General features: G+C 38.3%; 2 protein-coding genes across 2 annotated transcripts in view; both read left to right on the forward strand.

Annotated features, from left to right (window-relative positions):
* Positions 1 to 14,019, forward strand: part of GLB1 (nitrogen regulatory P-II-like protein) — a 44,893-nt gene extending 30,874 nt beyond the window's left edge. The window contains exons 7-8 of the mRNA XM_089153443.1: positions 12,926 to 12,961; positions 13,090 to 14,019. Of these exons, the coding sequence (XP_089009569.1) occupies positions 12,926 to 12,961; positions 13,090 to 13,163 (110 nt within the window). The 3' untranslated portion in view covers positions 13,164 to 14,019. The remainder of the gene's footprint in view (positions 1 to 12,925; positions 12,962 to 13,089) is intronic.
* Positions 14,020 to 14,881: 862 nt separating this feature from the next.
* LOC149019426 (WAT1-related protein At1g09380-like) lies at positions 14,882 to 17,046 on the forward strand. The gene is made up of 7 exons (XM_089154092.1): positions 14,882 to 15,060; positions 15,177 to 15,239; positions 15,433 to 15,549; positions 15,661 to 15,910; positions 16,246 to 16,404; positions 16,500 to 16,648; positions 16,839 to 17,046. Exons 1-7 carry the CDS (start codon positions 14,885 to 14,887, stop codon positions 17,044 to 17,046), a joined length of 1,122 nt encoding a protein of 373 aa, XP_089010218.1. The 5' UTR covers positions 14,882 to 14,884.
* Positions 17,047 to 17,063: the final 17 nt, after the last annotated feature.

The following is a 17,063-nucleotide window of genomic DNA, read 5'->3' on the forward strand; positions in this document are numbered from 1 at the left end:
CTTCTGTATTGGATAAAGCTACCTCATTCTGTTTCTTACTTCTCCAAGTAACTAGATTACCTCCAACAAAGGTACAATAACCTGAAATTGACTTCCTGTCTGGAGATCCAACCTAGTCAGCATTAGTGTATGCTTCTACTTTTAGATTATTAGTGGGTGACAAAAGTATTCATTTTCCAGGAGTTCCCTTTAAATATTGTAGTATTTTGGTAAAAGCCTCATATGAGCTAAATATGGATCATGCATGAATTAGCTCACTATTTCCATGCCATAAGCGATATCTGGCCTGGTGTGGGACAAGTAAATAAGCTTCTGTACCAGATTTTGTTATCTTCCTTTGTCCATTGGTTCTCCCTCTTTTTCTTTAAGTTCAGCTCCAGCTTCAATAGGGGTATCAACTGCTTTACACCCTAACATTCCCACGTTTGATAATAAATCTAGGACATACTTTCTTTGGATAGGAATATACCCTTCTTTGATCGAGCCACCTCAATCCCTAAGAAGTACTGTAACTTCCCTAGATCTTTAATCTCAAACTCTCTACCAAGAAAGTCCCTCAACCTTTGAATTTTTTCACCATCATTCCTAGTGATGACAATGTCATCTACATAAACAATGAGAAGTGTAATATTAGTACTTGACTTTTTGACAAATAGTGTATGATCAGCATTGCTTTGCTTGTACCCAATAGAAGTCATTGCCTTCAGGAGGCGTCCAAACCAGCATCTAGGAGACTGTTTTAATGCATAAATTGACCTCTTTAACCGACAAACTTTCCTAGTAGTATTGTCATCGGAGAAACCATGTGGGATTTCCATGTAGACTTATTCCTCTAACTCCCCATGTAAGAATGCATTCTTTAAGTCTAGTTGGTGCAAGTTTCAGTCTTTGTTCACAGTTACAGACAACAAAACTCTGACAGTGTTCAGTTTCACAATAAGGGCAAAAGTCTCTTGATAATCAATCCCATAGGTCTGGATAAACCCCTTTGCAACTAGTCTAGTCTTCAACTTGTTGACTGATCCATTCATTTTTTTTTTAAACCACAAACACCCATTTGCAGTAGTACCATCGGTAGTTGCCATGTTGAAAAAATTGTCTGCAGTTTTTTAGTCTTCACCCTTTTAAAAAATAACTGAAACGTCGCAGAATGCCATAGCCAAACCACGATTCAAAAGGTGCATATAAGGAACACCATGTTTTTTTCCTCTCCAAAATATGTAAAATTACATAAAGGCCCATAAAAATATGAATAATTACATAAAACCCCTGAAAACATAGATAATTACAAATAGACCCCTGAAAAAATGCAAAATTATAGAAATGCCCTTGAAAATATGAATAATTTCATATAGGTCCTTGTAAAACTGTAAATTCTCAAAAGAGACCCTTCATCTATACGAATTTACAAGTAGACCCCTGGTCTGATTTGGTCCATACTTTTGGTTTAAGGCATGATTTTGGTTCAAGGGTTGAGTATGTTTTTAGAGTTATCGTTTCAAAACTCAGAAGAAGATGTAAGAGGCTGTAACGAAATCAGAAGAAGAAAAATGTGCAGGAAGCTATCGTTACGAAATCAGTAGAAGGTTTCAGAATTCAGAACTGTGATAGAGTTTGCGATGGAGATGGAGTCTGGTTTCAGAAATTCAGAATATCGTTTCAGAAATTAGAACTGCGATGGAGATGGAGTTTGCGATGGAGACGGAGTCTGGTTTCAGAAATTCAGAATATTGTTTCAGAAATCAGAACTGCGATGGAAATGGAGTCTGGTTTCAGAAATTCAAAGAAGAATTATTGTTTCAGAAATTCAGAGAAGAAGAAAACCAGAAGAAGAAGGCGGAATATGAAATCAGAAGAAGAAGAAGAAGGTGGAAGGTTTTGGTTTCAGAAATTCAGAGAAGAAGAAGAAGAAGGCGGAATATGAAATCAGAAGAAGGCAGAAGGTTTCGGTTTCGGTTTCGGTGACGGAGCAGTTGCAGCGGCTCTTTTTCTTTATCTTCTTCTCTTCCCTAATCAGACTTTGGCTCTGATGCCATGTTGAGAAACACGATTTTGGTGGAATGGCTTATTGATCAGTGTGATCTCAAACCCTCTATAATAACGTAGAAAGAACATTGTTTACATAAATACCCTTACTTGGGTAACAAGAAATAGAAACTTACATGAGCAAAAACTCTAATAGAGTTGAACTCCTAGTAGAACTCAACCAACAAACTTCCTTCATAATTTTGTAAATATATTTTGCATCCTTCTTTTCACTTGATGAATCTACCGACTAGGAACACTGTCCTTCCATCACAATTCAACATGAAATTGATGATGGACTGTCTAGTGGCACCAGTCCAACCATCAACTATCATAGTCATTGCATAATGAGCCCACATGGGTTTTAATCCATTAATGTATTCATTCAAGTCCTCTTTAGGCTTAGGCAAATATACATGATATATCTCATGTGGGTTGGGTCTCTGTATACCACCCCCAGTCTTGCCTATTTCCTCAATTATATCCTTATAGTAGGGCCCTTGAGTGTATTTGTTGGAATACTATGGTACATAGCCCATTTGGAGAAAGCCATCCCCACTTTCTCCTTCACACTGCTCCACAAGTGCTTCAACTTTCTTTGCTTATGCTTTGGCCTCCTAAATATGGCCGGATCATTACGAAGAATCTCAAGATTCGGATCTGTAGTGTGTGCTGATGAAGCTTGACCCTGTGTTGGGGCTCCTTGGATATGAATCTCCTCCCTTAAACTTTGACTCCTCCTTATATGACCTTGGGAGCTGTGTGTGCCTCCCATACCTACTGGCTCTCTAGAGGACCCACAACCCATAGCCTTCTACTACCTCCTCATGTCATCAATCCACACCTGTTCCCTACTCATCATCATCGCCTTCCTCATCTGTTCGGAATTTGAGTCAAGGTCACATCCATACTCTCTTGGCTCCTTTGGATCAAAATCCTGCTCTCCTGGCTTTGTAAGGTCATCTAGTCATGCATCTTCAAACTCCTTCCTTTGTGTTCTCTTCTCTTTCCTCTTTTGTTTTTCCCAAGCCAAGTATGAGGCCACTCCTTTCTTGACCTTTGAGGGCACCCTTTGGCATCCTACTACATCCCTTCTTCTCCTTGTTAAATGCCCCTTCAATCTAGTGGCCCCACCTCCTCCTATCTATTTTTTGCAATAATTTTACTCATTCTTTTTCCTATTGACTGTCAGTGGCCTCCTGTGTTGCCAGACTATGTTTGACATCTTTCAAAGAGAGTACCTGATATAAAAAATACACACTAAGTATCTTAAAAAGCATTACAATAAGCTCAAAGAGTACATACATGATACTATAAATAATCTCTTATTTTTTAAATATACAACATAAATTAATTAGTATTTTTTTTAATATTTAAATATTTTTAAAAAATATTTTAATATTTTTCACACAATTAAATTTAATAATTAGCAACAAAAAATCTGATTCAATGCCATCATAGCATAGATGAAATGATGGTGTCTCACATTCATCAATTTGAAGTTCATACATGAGTGTACATGTGTATTTTAGGAATATATATATTTTAGAAAATAATTTTTAAATACAGAAAAATAAAAAAATAGTAACAATATGCAAAAATTTATTTGAACTTCACATATCATAGATTGATACTCTAGACTAAAGTCACTGAACATACTTTAATTTGAAAGCAATTTAAGTTGATTTGAGCCATAAACAAAAAAAAATAATAAAAATGGAGAACTTGGTTAACTCACGTTGTTTGATTCACAAAAACCCAACAATGGAGGAGCAAGAGTCGAGTAGGAACGCAAAGGAGTTGCTAAAATGAGGTGAAATGGGGGTTAGAATCCAAAAGAAATTAGAAAAAACTTGAAATAGAGTTGAAATCTCAAGTGGCGGAAGAGGTCGAAAGTAACGGAACCTGCGTCTCAAAACAGAGAGGTTTTATAACTTGGAATGTGTCGTTCGAATCGGTACAAGATTTCGTGTTGTTACGACCGAAATTTTGTACCGTTTCGGTCAAAATATATGACTTCGATGAAAAACTTTGCATATGGTTTCAATTTCAAAATATGCAGCAATTTTGATCGAAATTTATTCCATGGTTGATTCATTGTAAAAGGTATCCTAACTTATAAGGAAACCCAAGTTAAGTTGGTCTCTATGTCTTAGTTGAGTCAAGATAGAGTCTCCCAGTTTGATTCAAGTTCTTTCTTTTTGATGTAAGGCTACAAATAAGCCAGCCTATAGTTGTAAACTTCACTCTGCATTGAATAAAGATTGAATATTGTTTGTGGGAAACTGGTCGTGGTTCTTTTTGGGAGGGCCACGGTGGATTTTGAGTCTTGATTCAGTTTGCAGCAGCCGTTCTTCAACAAACCAGCAGGCAATCATCCATTACAGAAGCATCCTTCTCTGCCAAGTGCAGCCCCTCCCCCTACCCTGCGATCCAACCAAGACACGCCCCCTCTCTTTCTTGCAGCAGCCTCTCTTCCCCCTTTTTTCTGTTTTTATTATATTTTCTGGTTATTGTATAGTACTGAAACAGCAGAAAAAGAAAAGAAAGAAAAGAAAAGAAAGGAAGTCGCAAGAATCTGCCGCTTTCCTTTCCTAACTCCTTCCCTACCCTTTCATTCCCTTTCCTACCCTTCCCAGATAATTTTAGATTACCCTATAACAGCCTATGTCTCTTCCATCTAATTCCCAATTGTTTTATCCCTTTATCCCAAACCCTTCCCCATACCTAATCGTGGGCTTCCTTTCCCATCCCTTCCCTTTCCTTCCCTTTTCCCAAAATTATCCCTACTCATTTGATTTGTGATAATGGAGCTTTCCCACATAATTTTAGTTTGATCCTTTTTCATCTCTTATTAATTTAGAATAATTCTTATCCTACCATAATGATCCAAAGTATCCACATGCGATACTAATAAAACCCAAACATCTTTCAAATCTTCCCATAACCTTCCCCTTAAGTTTCCTAGTTACCTAACCATCATCTATTAGCTTTGGATCTTATTTGCTGGTGTGGGTTGAGAGATTCTGGGTGAACCCTTAATTTTAGGGAATTCATCCAAGAATCCCTGGCCCTAAAATTGGGTTCACATCACTATGCTTCTTCTATATCCTCCTTATCCTTTCATGTTCTTCTTTCATATATAAGAAAAGGAAGAAAAAAAGAAAAGAAAGAAAGAAAGAGAATTTGTAGTTATTATAGTTTATCTTCATTATTTTATTGATCCTAGCTGCAATCGATCTCTGCTGTTTATCCATTTCAAAGTTGACTACGCATTTTTTGGCATCAGAGCATAGGAGAGACAAAAGGCAAGATGAATTGTTGCATACTTTACTTGAAGATTCATCATGCAAGTCAATTTTGGTGTCTCTACTAAACTTGAGGATAAGTTCTCTTTTCTTTTCTTTTCTTTTTTTTCATTTTTTAAAAAAGATGAGAGTTGATGTAGATCAAAATCCCATGCATGCCCATAAGAACAAATCCCAATATCAGCCCAGCAAGGTTGTGGGACTGCTGTGAGAGCAGCCTGGTTTGATGATGTGGCAGGTCTTTGTTGGTTCGATGAAGCATGACTGAAGAAGGAAAAACGTCTAAACATTGTTCACGTCACTGTTCATGTGAACAGTGTCACAACCCATTATTTGGCATATTGGAAATATTCTTATAAGTTTTTTGTGCCCCAAGATCAGACTATATAATGATTTTATTCTTGAGAGATTTAGTAGCTCAGTTTAGTTTCTAATTTAGTTACTTATGCATGTGGCTGAAATATAAAGCCTAGTAGTTTGTATTTCCATAAGATTGTATTGTCACTATTACTAAGTTATTACCTATTTTCAGTCCACAAAACTTCTATTTCTTGTAAAGCTTTAACCAAGCTATAAATAGGCCCTTACATTGTAATAGGAAGCAAGACTGTTAAGACACTAAAGTTGAGGGTGTAGGGGTAGGGGAGGGTATGCTAATGACCATATTGGGGGGGACTAAAAGGACAAGGACTAGTGGAAGCATTCTATGGGGGAGCAGCCACTCCCATGTTGACCTATGTGGATAGTAGTTAGCTACAATATTTTGGGGGCCTATTGGTGCTATATTAGTGGGCATAGGGAATAGGCATGGTGGATTGAATGTGCCTGCCGGGAGAGGAAGACTCTTTGGTTAGGGGCAACTTGAGTAGGGTATTTGGGGGTTGGAAGCCTTGTGTTGCATTTCTAATTGAGTTATTTGCAGTGTTGAATTAACTAAAGTGTTTCCCTATATATTACCTGTTCATTAATTGCAATGTGCGTGCAAGTGATATTGATTGAGTCTTAGGAGTTGCTGAAGCTTGTTTTATGGCTGCCAAGAGCTGATTCAGGGATTGAACAAGACTCCTGTCTGGGTTCTTATCAATCAGTATCAGGGCTGTTCTGGTCTCAGGGAACGGTCAGGAGTAGAATGGAGGGAAGAGTGGAAGAATTCAAGGCTAGCGCGAGGCAAATCTAGGGGCAGAGATCTTCTAGGGTCCAAGTTGAGCTCACTCGTTCAACATATAGAAAAGTAAGAAGAGACCAATCAAACATTTCGGGAGGAACTATAGATGTACCTGTTGAAGGCAAAAACCATCGAGGAGGGATCTTTTTTGTCAGAAATGACAGAAGAGAATGCAGGTTATGGTGATTGGCAACATAGCGAGAGGGCACCAGGAGAGGTTCTTCTACAACTGTGAGCATGAGGGAAGCCCTGGATTCCTACCACAGCAATTGGATGTCGATCTTTAGTGATGAGGATCTGATATGGGTGGGCGCTGCGAGCGGAAGGATACTTTTGCAGTATGGACTTAGTGTAGGGGAGAAGCTCTGAGCAGCCACCATCTATATTGATGGACCAGATCTGGGTTGGCTTTAGTTCTGGGAGCTGCAAAATCCTATAGCCTCTTGGTCGGAGCTGAAGGAAGAATTCAGACTTAGGTTTTTTTTTTGTCCAAAAAAAAAAAAAAAAAAGATGCCACAGTTTGCTCTAATAAGGCTTCATTTGGGAGGAACAGTCGCAGAATATAGGATTAATTTTGGAGCCTTAGTTGTTGTTGCCAGAGATGGAGAAGAGACCTGGTTGAAGGGTTCCTTCTTATCTGGTTTGGCAGAGGACATTAGGGCGGAGGTGAAGCCCTTCAAACAAGGGTATGGCCCAAATAATGGACCTGGCCCAAGCCATTGAGGCTAAGAACAAGGCCTTATGTGGGCCAAGGAAGCCTAATAATAGTCAAACCATGAACCTCGTAAACTATAATGTGGCCCAACAGTATTTGAACATTAATTTAGTCCTTTTGGGCGGGCCCAAGACCAGCCCATTATCTGTACAAGTGAATGGAGCCGGGCCTGATTTGATGGCTTGACCAAACTGATCCAAACCTAGCCTGACCCAGCAATGAAACAACTCTTCGGCCTTACCTTTATCTTCCCAAGTTGCGGCCACCAAGAAAAATAATCGTTCGTGATAGTTAAGGCCGCAGGAATTTAAGCCAAAATGGATAAAGGGTTTATGTTTCAGTTGTGACGCACACGCACCTTAAACCAAAACTCATGAATGCCCCTACAGAGTACAGACAACTTGGTAAAAAAATTTGTCCATACAAGTTTCACCTTGGTGAGACCGAAATTTTGCAATTTTTGATCAAAGTGTGTCTAGTGGGGATGGATCAAGTGTGTTATTTGTGGACTCCATCTTTGGATATCTATCAGGATCATCACAACCAATTCTCTAGTTTGCGGGGTTACAGTACATGGCCTTATGACACATTCCCTAGGGTAGGATCTACTCTATGTTGATGATGTTACCTATAGAAGGGCAGTGATGGACTACATGGATAACTTTATGCTTACCATGTCATGACCTGCTTATGTACAGTATTTAGAGTACTCTAGGGCTCAGGGGATGAATCCATCTGAACATAACAGCTTTTATTAGATTAAACTAGGTCTTATTCATTGTGTATTCTTTTTATGGACTTCTGATATCTTGTATGATATATCTTGTTCATTTATTCAATGTAATTTTTAACCAAGAATCAAGTTCTACAAGTCTATTTTCTTGTATTTGTTATTTGTGTCTTGATGAAAAATTTAGTTTTCTCTTGCATAATATCAAAATTTACATGAAAATGCATGTTCTAGATTTCAGATTTGTCCGCAACTCTGCATACAATCGGGCACTCAGGCATGTGCAGATTAAGAAAACTACTTTTGGTTAGGTTGTAGCAAAAAAATTACACTTCCGTTCTGTTTATCTCAAATTAGGTTTTGTACCAAAAATTAAACAAAAAATCACCTAAAATCCACTGAAATAGGGCATCAGATTTGTGCTATGTATTGCCAAAATTTCAGGTGTTTCGACAGGGTGGAAACATCAAATTTGAAACGAAATTCAATGCTTGAGAACATATAGATGATACATACTGAGATGCTAGCACAATTACAAGGCCTTATAACTACAGGGCTTGACCAATAGTGTCTTACCTTGAACAGCCATGCAGAGAAGAAAACTGATGCAGCACAACCAGAAGTTACTGTTCATGCTACTGTAGCGTGAACAGTAACTTAGATGATAATTTCATATTTGGTGGGCTCAACCTTCATCTTGCAAGGAGATAAAATAGGAACTGTTTTGTGGGAGTTCTAGAGATAATCTAGAATTTTGTTATTTATTATTGGGATAATCATGTAATCAAAGTTTTTATTTGGGTAGAATATCTAGGATAAGTTTTAGTTAGTTTTAAATTCCTAAGAGTCCTTGTAGGATCAGTTTTTTGTTAGTTTTAAATTACCAAGAGTCCTATTATAGTTGTTTTCATATCAAGTATGTTTGTTTTGTTATTTAAACACTTGTAATCAGCTTATTGAGCATGGAATAGAAAAATGAATTGAAGCTTAAGCTTTGTGCGTTTGCAACCCCCCTTCTCTCCTCTTTTCTTCTTCTTCTTTTTTCTTATGAGTGTTCTTTTCTCTCTTCTTCTTCTTCAAGACTAATTCTTCTAAGATTTCCCTTCTTCCCCCAATCTTCTTTATATCCTTCTTTCTTCTATATTATGTCCCCCATTAAAAACACTCATCCCCACCTCCTAGAGTTCAATCCCAGATTGTATTTACCCCATCATGGAGAGACCATTGAGCTAAATAGGTAGAAGGATGATGCACTACTTGGACGATACAGAAAAGATAAGGATAGGAATCGTCACACGGGAATCTAGGTACGACAATCCTATCTATGATAGATTTGAAACAAAGGAGAGAGCCCTATGGGAGAGACCAACAACTGACGCCCCTCACCTTGGAGCACATTCATTCCTATTTTAATGGGGACCAAAACCATAGAAGGGGAGCAGACCACCATAGGGTAAAGCTTGAGTTAAAAGAATTTAATGGATCCCTAGACCCTCAAGTTTTTTATGACTGGAGAGCTACCTTAGATGATTACTTTCATCGGTATGACCTATCAGAGGACTGTAAGATGGGACTAAGCCAAGACCAAATTTGTAGGTAGGATTGGTTGAACCCTATGGAGAGAGAACTGTACTACGTGGATATAGATCTTACCACTTGGGAACCAAATAAAACAGAACTGATTGAGAGATATGTACTATAACACTACAAAACTGGGTTGCAGAAATAATTCCACACTTCGAAATAGGGTACCATGTCAGTTGCCGATTACATCTAGTAGTTTGACTCCTTGGCCTCAAGGATAGGGACTCGGGAAAGCAAGCTACAAACCATGACTTGATTCAAGCTTAGTTTGAAGTATGACATATAGGTGGACTTAGGTGTGACAGACACACATGACCTCAGAGATCTATTCGACAAAGCCCTGTGTGTAAAAAACCTACTAGCATAGAAGAAGCAATGCAGCCAAGACTTCAGAAAGAACCCCTCCACCTCCACTGCAGTTCCACCCAGAGGGCCGAATCCCTACAGCTCCCCAGTCTCAACAACACCCGGGGTCAATAGTTCTACTGTCACTAAAAGGGGCACTTTGTGAGAGAGTGTCCTAAAGAAGGGAGTTGTCGTATTCAACACCAGCCAGCAGATTCTAGAAGAGGAGGTAGTTTGCTCTCCACTAGAAGGTGACAGGTAGCAGTTCTACTTAACCAAAGGAAAAAATAAAGCCTCAAACAAAGGTATATGCAAGTCAATTATTGGTAGACTAGTTTTGTGGTAAACATATCTAAAAGGTGTTTTTATTTTAAAACTATTAGATCATGGAAAGGCTGAACTCAATTCCAAAACAAACAATGGAAGCAGCAGTAAAACAATATGGTACCAGCAGAATTTTTTCAGAACAGAAAAATTCAACAAGACAGGGGCAGCAGTAATATAACTTGCAGCAGAACTTATGGCATATAAAATGCACAATACTTGGCTCTTGCGATCCAAATAGTGGGCATATCCTTGCAGAAATCAAGAGAAATCCCAGGACTTAGAAAGCAGATTGAACTTCAGATTTGTGCAGAAAGCAAGGCAGTAGCAACCTCGGTTTGGATCGAAGGGGTTTCAGAACTCTTGGGCGTTTTTGTAGTATTATTATACAGATATTTTGATCCTTCAAAAGTCAAAGAAAAGGACAATCATTCCAATAATTACTGCAGCGAACGTTGGGCTGCCCTGTATAATAATAATAATTAAAAAAAGAAAATGAAAGAGAATTAATTGCGCAATCGAGGGAGGAGTCCCTAGGCCGATCGAACTTGCTTTGATATCATGCTAGGATCTCAGTGCCCGTAACTAATCAACCTAGGGACCTAAAGAAAATTGAGAAAGAAGAAGAATAGAAGAAGACTAAAGAAGAAGAAGAAGAGGAGGAGGGGGAGAAAGAGGGAGAATGTTCACACATGTATGAGTCTCGCCTATCAGTCTTTATTTACAAATTAGAAACTAATCTCAGTTTAGTTAAGTTTTCCAAAACTGAGTTACTTCAAAAAGTAAATATTGCATAGATTACATAAATCTCCCAAATCTTCTTAAAAGAAAAACTATCCTAGGGAGCTTCTCAACCGAGCAACAAGTAGAATAGAAAGTAAACTCTATCTTGGCCATGCTAAACCATAATCGTCAATACCTTTCACTGCACCATAATCACTGATAGAGAAGTTTTGCTGCTTGAAGAAGAACACCTTTTCATATATGTCATATACCTTAGACACATTCTTATCCTTTGTAAGTTTCTTTGGGTCATCCTTGACACCCTTTGCAGTGTTGTAAAACATCATTTTGGATGGAACAAGAAGGCTCTACAGCTCCCCAGCCAGAAAAGTGTTGTGGCACTTTCAGATATCGAATATTCAGTGGCGGTCATCGGAATGCTAGCGGCTTAGTCACGTGATCCATTTTGTGCCTGGTAGTGATATACATGCTAACTGCTTTAGCCCAAGATTAAACAGTTGGACGCATCTTTGAGTTTATTTAAGCTGATATGGACATTGAAGGAGTCTCCATGGGTTTGGAATCACTCATGATACTTGTATCAGTAAATCAGCACTAAAAACAGCAGCCAAAAGGAGTAGAGTCCCCAATGGATTTTAGAAATTACTTGTAAAGGTCTCAGATCACACCAAATTGAAGTCAAGGGACCCATTTAGACAGACAGATTATGGTCAAGAATTGGAGAACATTTTATGGATAGACCTGTGATACCCGTGTGAATGGTTAGCTGTCCAAAAAATTCATGGAAACAGAGTACCTGATCAATATGGAAATTTTTAATTGCAATAACTCACAGGCATAAAATAGCATAGCTTTGAACTGCAGTCTAAGAAACTGTTGGGGGGGGGGGACCTTTAAGACCCAGAAGACTCAGGCAATCCAAAAACTCCATGAAAACAGAGTACCACTGATCAATATGGAGATTTATAACTGCAATTAACTCAGAGGCCTAAGCGGTCCAAGAAACTGTGGAGGGGACCTTTAAGACCCAGAAAACTCAGGCAGTCTGAATTAGTTATCAGTTCTGAATAAATAAAGAAGAAAAAGAAAAATAGCCACTTGTTTCTTCAATGGGAGATTTTGAATAATACTACGTCAAAGACTGGGGTTGGCTTCAAACTTTGGTCGAGTGGCTCAACAGCAGAGGTTTTCCATACATCATAGGATTACTGAAATCTAATGGTTAGATCAGGAATAAGTTTATCCATGGATCTCCAAACTTCAGAAAAAGAGGCAGTCATCTCTTCCTTTTGTCGATAAAATTAAATCCTGAGATGAGCAGCTCTATAGAAATACAGAAGTAAGCAGTTTGTGGAAGGAGAGTAGTTTATATCTGAATAACCATTGACTAGAATCTCATACTGTATATTGCAGCATAGGTAGCTACAACCAAATGAAAAGATCTCCGAGAGTCTATCGAACCTGAGATAGGGCAGTGGATACTGATCTGAATGTTCTCTGATATCTAGCTGCAAGGTAAGGTTGCTCTGTTTCGACCAAGTGGTCTCAGCTTGGTGTCTGAAAACAGCTTCTCCGCAAAAGCCCGGGGTGGTGTTGCATGCATTATAACCCTCCCTAGACACACAGCCTCTAGTAGAAAGTTAGAACACAATAGGATACTCTTCCTATTATGTGCTAGATTAGTTTATTTATAATAATAGCAAGTCAAAACAGCTCTTAGTAATGAATCCTGCAGTGCTATGATACCAAAGCTAATTACTTTAAAAGCTAATCTAGGTACCAATTACTAATCAAATGCTGTACTATCCCATATTACAGCATGCACCATACCCTGATACATCACTCTACCCATAATGCACTTTTAGCAGGACACTAATTATTCCTCTTATCATCATCTATCTGTTCAAGTTATTAATGATTATCCCTTCTTTAGTAGCAGGAAACTAATGGGTCAGTTCTTTAATGACATTTCGCTATTTGTGCAGTGGTGCCTGTTTCAGATGTAATTAGAGTTCGCACAGGTATGTTTCTCCTCTGTTTATTAGAAAATGGCTATTTAGTGGTTATAGTCGTACATTTGATTCTGTCAAAATTCTTTTTCTCTGTCCACATAAAATTTTATTTAACAAAAGCATGAGGTGAATTTCAGGTGAGCGAGGAAAGGATGCAGAGAGGATGACTGGTGGGCGATCTGATATGACCTCTACCATCAAAAGTAATTGAGATGTGTCTTTAGATATGTATGACCGGCATCTTACCTGTGCTGTGCCTCCAATTATTTTCTAAGTGAGCAGTACTCGTTTCTGTTAAATCAAAATAATATTTGTGGTGCGTTTTTAGGTCTAACTGTAAACAACCAATGCAAATCTAAAACCTAGACTTGTCGGAGAAGTTTTCTCAACCTTCTAGAATTATTTAGCCTAAGCAACCGAAGATTCATCAGACATGACAAAAAAATGAGATTCATCTGTCATTCTTGGCTCCTCCCGGCACACCCCCCCCCCCCCCCCTTTTTTTTCTTCTTCCTTGTGGAAATTGTGTTTATTATAAGGAGAATGTGATCGATCATCTATGCACACAAAACAGTGGGAGAGAGAAAATTGAATCAATGAGTGATGAGTTACGACAAGGAGAAGACCTATGTATCTGTTATTGCTTGAGCAACTTCTTGATTTGTCATTAATTGCTTGACAACACTGGGAGAGACCCTTAAAATAGTTTTTTTTGGCTTACTGCTTTACGTCAGCCTGTGCATTATATTTATGAGCCATGACCATAGTTTCTTAGAAATTACTCCTGGAGAAGACTTAAATTAGGGTTGGTTTACCCAGATTTAAGATCCTGCTATTTTGATTTGAATAAATACTCCCAATTTCTACCTAAGCAGAAAAATATAAATTGAAACACACAGATGTAAGTTTACGTGAACATACCTGCAGCAGTCTGAGCTCTTCAAACGAAGGTTGATAATGTGTGTAGTATATATTACGTCCAAGACACTTAAGGAGCCATTCACATGCAATGTTTAAAAGTATTCGCCCCAGTATTGTATCAGTCAGGTGATTTTAAGAGATGTATTATTTTATATCGGGTATTGTATCATACTAATCAATGTATTGTATTTTACTGCAAATCAATAAAGAGATGTATCAATATGTATTTAGTCAATTGTGTTGAATATGATACGTATCGGTTAGTATTACATTTGGGATATTTTTTAACCTTCATGTAATCCACAGCATGATGGATTCTCCATCATTGACATGTTGAATCTGTTAGACTTCTGACTCAAGAGTCCGGATCAGCTACCCGTCGGGTGTGCTCCTGATGGCTTTACCTCCATAAATACAAGGGGACCAAGGGGTTGGGTGATGGGATTTTTATTTTATTATTTTTTACTTGTGGGTCTTCACAAGATTTGTGGTGGTAAAGCCATCGGGGAGCACTCCGGATGACGGGGTGATGATCCGGATTCTCTGACTCATCATTCCACCTTTGAAAACGCATTTATGAAAGCAGAATGTGATTGATCATCCACATAGGTAGAGGGAGAGAAAATTGAATGCACGAGTAACAAGTGATGACAACGTTTATCCTCCTGAGAATCCCAGATAATTCATTAACAAAAGAGGAAACCCAGATGGTACAAGAAAACTGAGGGTTTCACATTTTCGTTAAGGTTGAAAAGATTGAGTAACTTTACGCTATTGCAACGTTGCTTTGCTTGTTTGGCCATTATATCACGTGAACCTTTCTCTGCTTTCTTTCTCTTTCTTTTTTTTTTTTCTTTTTCCGTAAGAATCTGTGTCCTTTTTAACATCTATAGCAACCATGCATGATCCACCGCTCTGCATGGCCTATATTATAATCTTCCCCTGAGCTTCATCTTCAGGAGGCTGAGAGAGACAGACAGAGAGCCCTGCCATAACAAAAGAAAAAGAAAAATGGCGAGAGAGTTAGTGCCTTGTTTGGCCATGATCTTGGTTCAGTTCGGGTTTGCTGTATTGTATCTGATATCAAAGCTCGCCTTAGACGCAGGCATGAACCCTTTTGTCCTTGTTGCTTATCGGCAGGTCTTCGCTGCCCTTACCATATCACCATTAGCTTATTTCTGGGAGAGGTACATACACATGATACACTTACTTGAAAATTTTGACAAAATTCATCATCTACCTACTCTTCTCATTAATCATCCTTTCCAATCTCTCTCATATAATTTCCCTGTTTACACTGTAGGAAAAGCAGACCAAGGGTCACCATTCGAATTCTTTGCCAAATTTTCGTAAGCTCATTTTTTGGGTGAGTTCAGTTTCATTTTTTGAGTGAGTTATGCCCAAAAACCCAAGCAAATAATGATCATGCTATACTTAGTTTTACGCCTTAGAGAGTTTGTTTTTAGGCTCGGTTGGTGATCACAGATCCAGGGGCCTGTGCTTTCTAGGTAGACTAGAAATGTATTGGACTAAATGATTCTTTCTGTGCATGCTTGCAGGGTGACCATGAACCAGTGCCTTTTCGCACTTGGACTCAGATATACAACACCAACAGTAGCATCTGCATTGGGCAATTTAATGCCAGCAATCACCTTCATCATGGCTGTTCCTTTGGGGTAGCCCACTGGTTCTGTTCTTTGAGTCCTTTTAACTAATTTATTCTTAGATGAGCTAGTAGTGTTTTTCTTTTTTCTTTGTTGCTTTTATTGAATGTTATGACTTTGAAGATTGGAAAGTCTTGGAATCAAGAAGAGATCCGGGCAAGCTAAGGTGTTGGGAACAATATTATGTGTTGGTGGTGCCATGTTAATGTCATTTTATAAAGGCAGATCCATCAACATTATGGAATCCAAAATCCATTGGAGATACATTGAGAGGCTGCAGCACAAAGGTTCTGGCAGGGAAACCAATCTGTTCTTTGGTCCCTTGCTTATAATTGGAAGTTCCATCGCTTGTTCACTATGGCTTATAATCCAAGTAAGGTCAATTTCAATATCTTGAAACCTCTAATTTGCCCGACTGTTGTACACACAACAGCTTCATTGATTGATAGATGTGCAATTCCTCATCTCCTTAAGGCCATTCACACTAATGTCTAGTATGTTCCAATGCTTTTAGTTAAGTTGAATGGTTCTTATCTAGTTTCATTATAACCTAAGTCATGCAATTATGGGTCAATATAGGTCAATGGGACTATTTTGAGTGAAGGCTTGGATACCCATAATAAAAATAAAAAAAAAAGGGAGGAAAGAAAGAAAAATTCCATTTTCCTGTCTAATCCTCCTTTGTTGTCTTGTGGTGATGATTTTTAGGCTAAATTGAACAAGACATTTGCAGCTCCTTATTCAAGCACGGCCTTACTATGTTTGATGGCTACCCTTCAATGTGGAGTCGTCGGAATATGCGTGGAGCATAATATCTCTGGATGGTCTTTAAAGTCCCCTATTAGACTCACCACAGCTTTATACTCCGTAAGTTTGATAAATTGAAATTAAAATATTCATTTTCTTGTTCTCCCATTAGTTTCAAGACTATCAAGTTCTCCAACTATACTTCTTGATCGCAGGGAATAGCGGGATCACTAATAATTTGCATCATGTCATGGTGCATAGAGAAGGGAGGTCCTCTTTATGTTTCCATGTTCAACCCACTGGTGCTTGTAGTTGTGGCTGTAATTGGTTGGGCAATTCTCAACGAGAAATTACATATAGGAAGGTATATATTTTGTCATTTTGATTGTCATTATTTATGTAGTACTTATTCCTTTATTTTTTATTTATTTTTTATTTTTTAAGGATATTTAGTTCAATTTAAGGAATATTTAGCTGATATTGGGCTCATAGGAACAAACTTGATATTTGCAAAAGATCGATCCAGGGTTCTAACACAGTTTTTGCATTTTCAGTGCTTTGGGGTCAGCATTGATAGTGTTGGGACTCTACATTGTTCTATGGGGCAAGGAGAAAGAGATTGATGAGACAAGAAAAGACAATGCGTTGAGATCAGGGGAGGAACATTTGGAGCAGGGTGGTATGGAATTATCTGTGCATTCAAATGGCAACCTTCCAAATGATGGTGAAATGGTAGATATATCAGATGGCACTCTCCATTGACTCCTCCTAAGGTTAAT

The sequence above is a fragment of the Hakea prostrata genome, chromosome 4 (assembly GCF_041222555.1).
Source record: "Hakea prostrata isolate BN-2017 chromosome 4, UWA_Hpros_2, whole genome shotgun sequence".
In the NCBI taxonomy this organism is placed as follows: Eukaryota; Viridiplantae; Streptophyta; class Magnoliopsida; order Proteales; family Proteaceae; genus Hakea; species Hakea prostrata.

What these genes read in the sequence shown, in the direction of transcription:
- LOC149019426 (XM_089154092.1), top strand. Translation starts at nt 14,885, where the DNA reads ATGGCGAGAGAGTTAGTGCCTTGTTTGGCCATGATCTTGGTTCAGTTC. An exon ending in TTCGTAAGCTCATTTTTTGG is followed by an intron (nt 15,240 to 15,432) that starts GTGAGTTCAGTT and finishes GCATGCTTGCAG; the next exon opens with GGTGACCATGAACCAGTGCC. An exon ending in ATCATGGCTGTTCCTTTGGG is followed by an intron (nt 15,550 to 15,660) that starts GTAGCCCACTGG and finishes ATGACTTTGAAG; the next exon opens with ATTGGAAAGTCTTGGAATCA.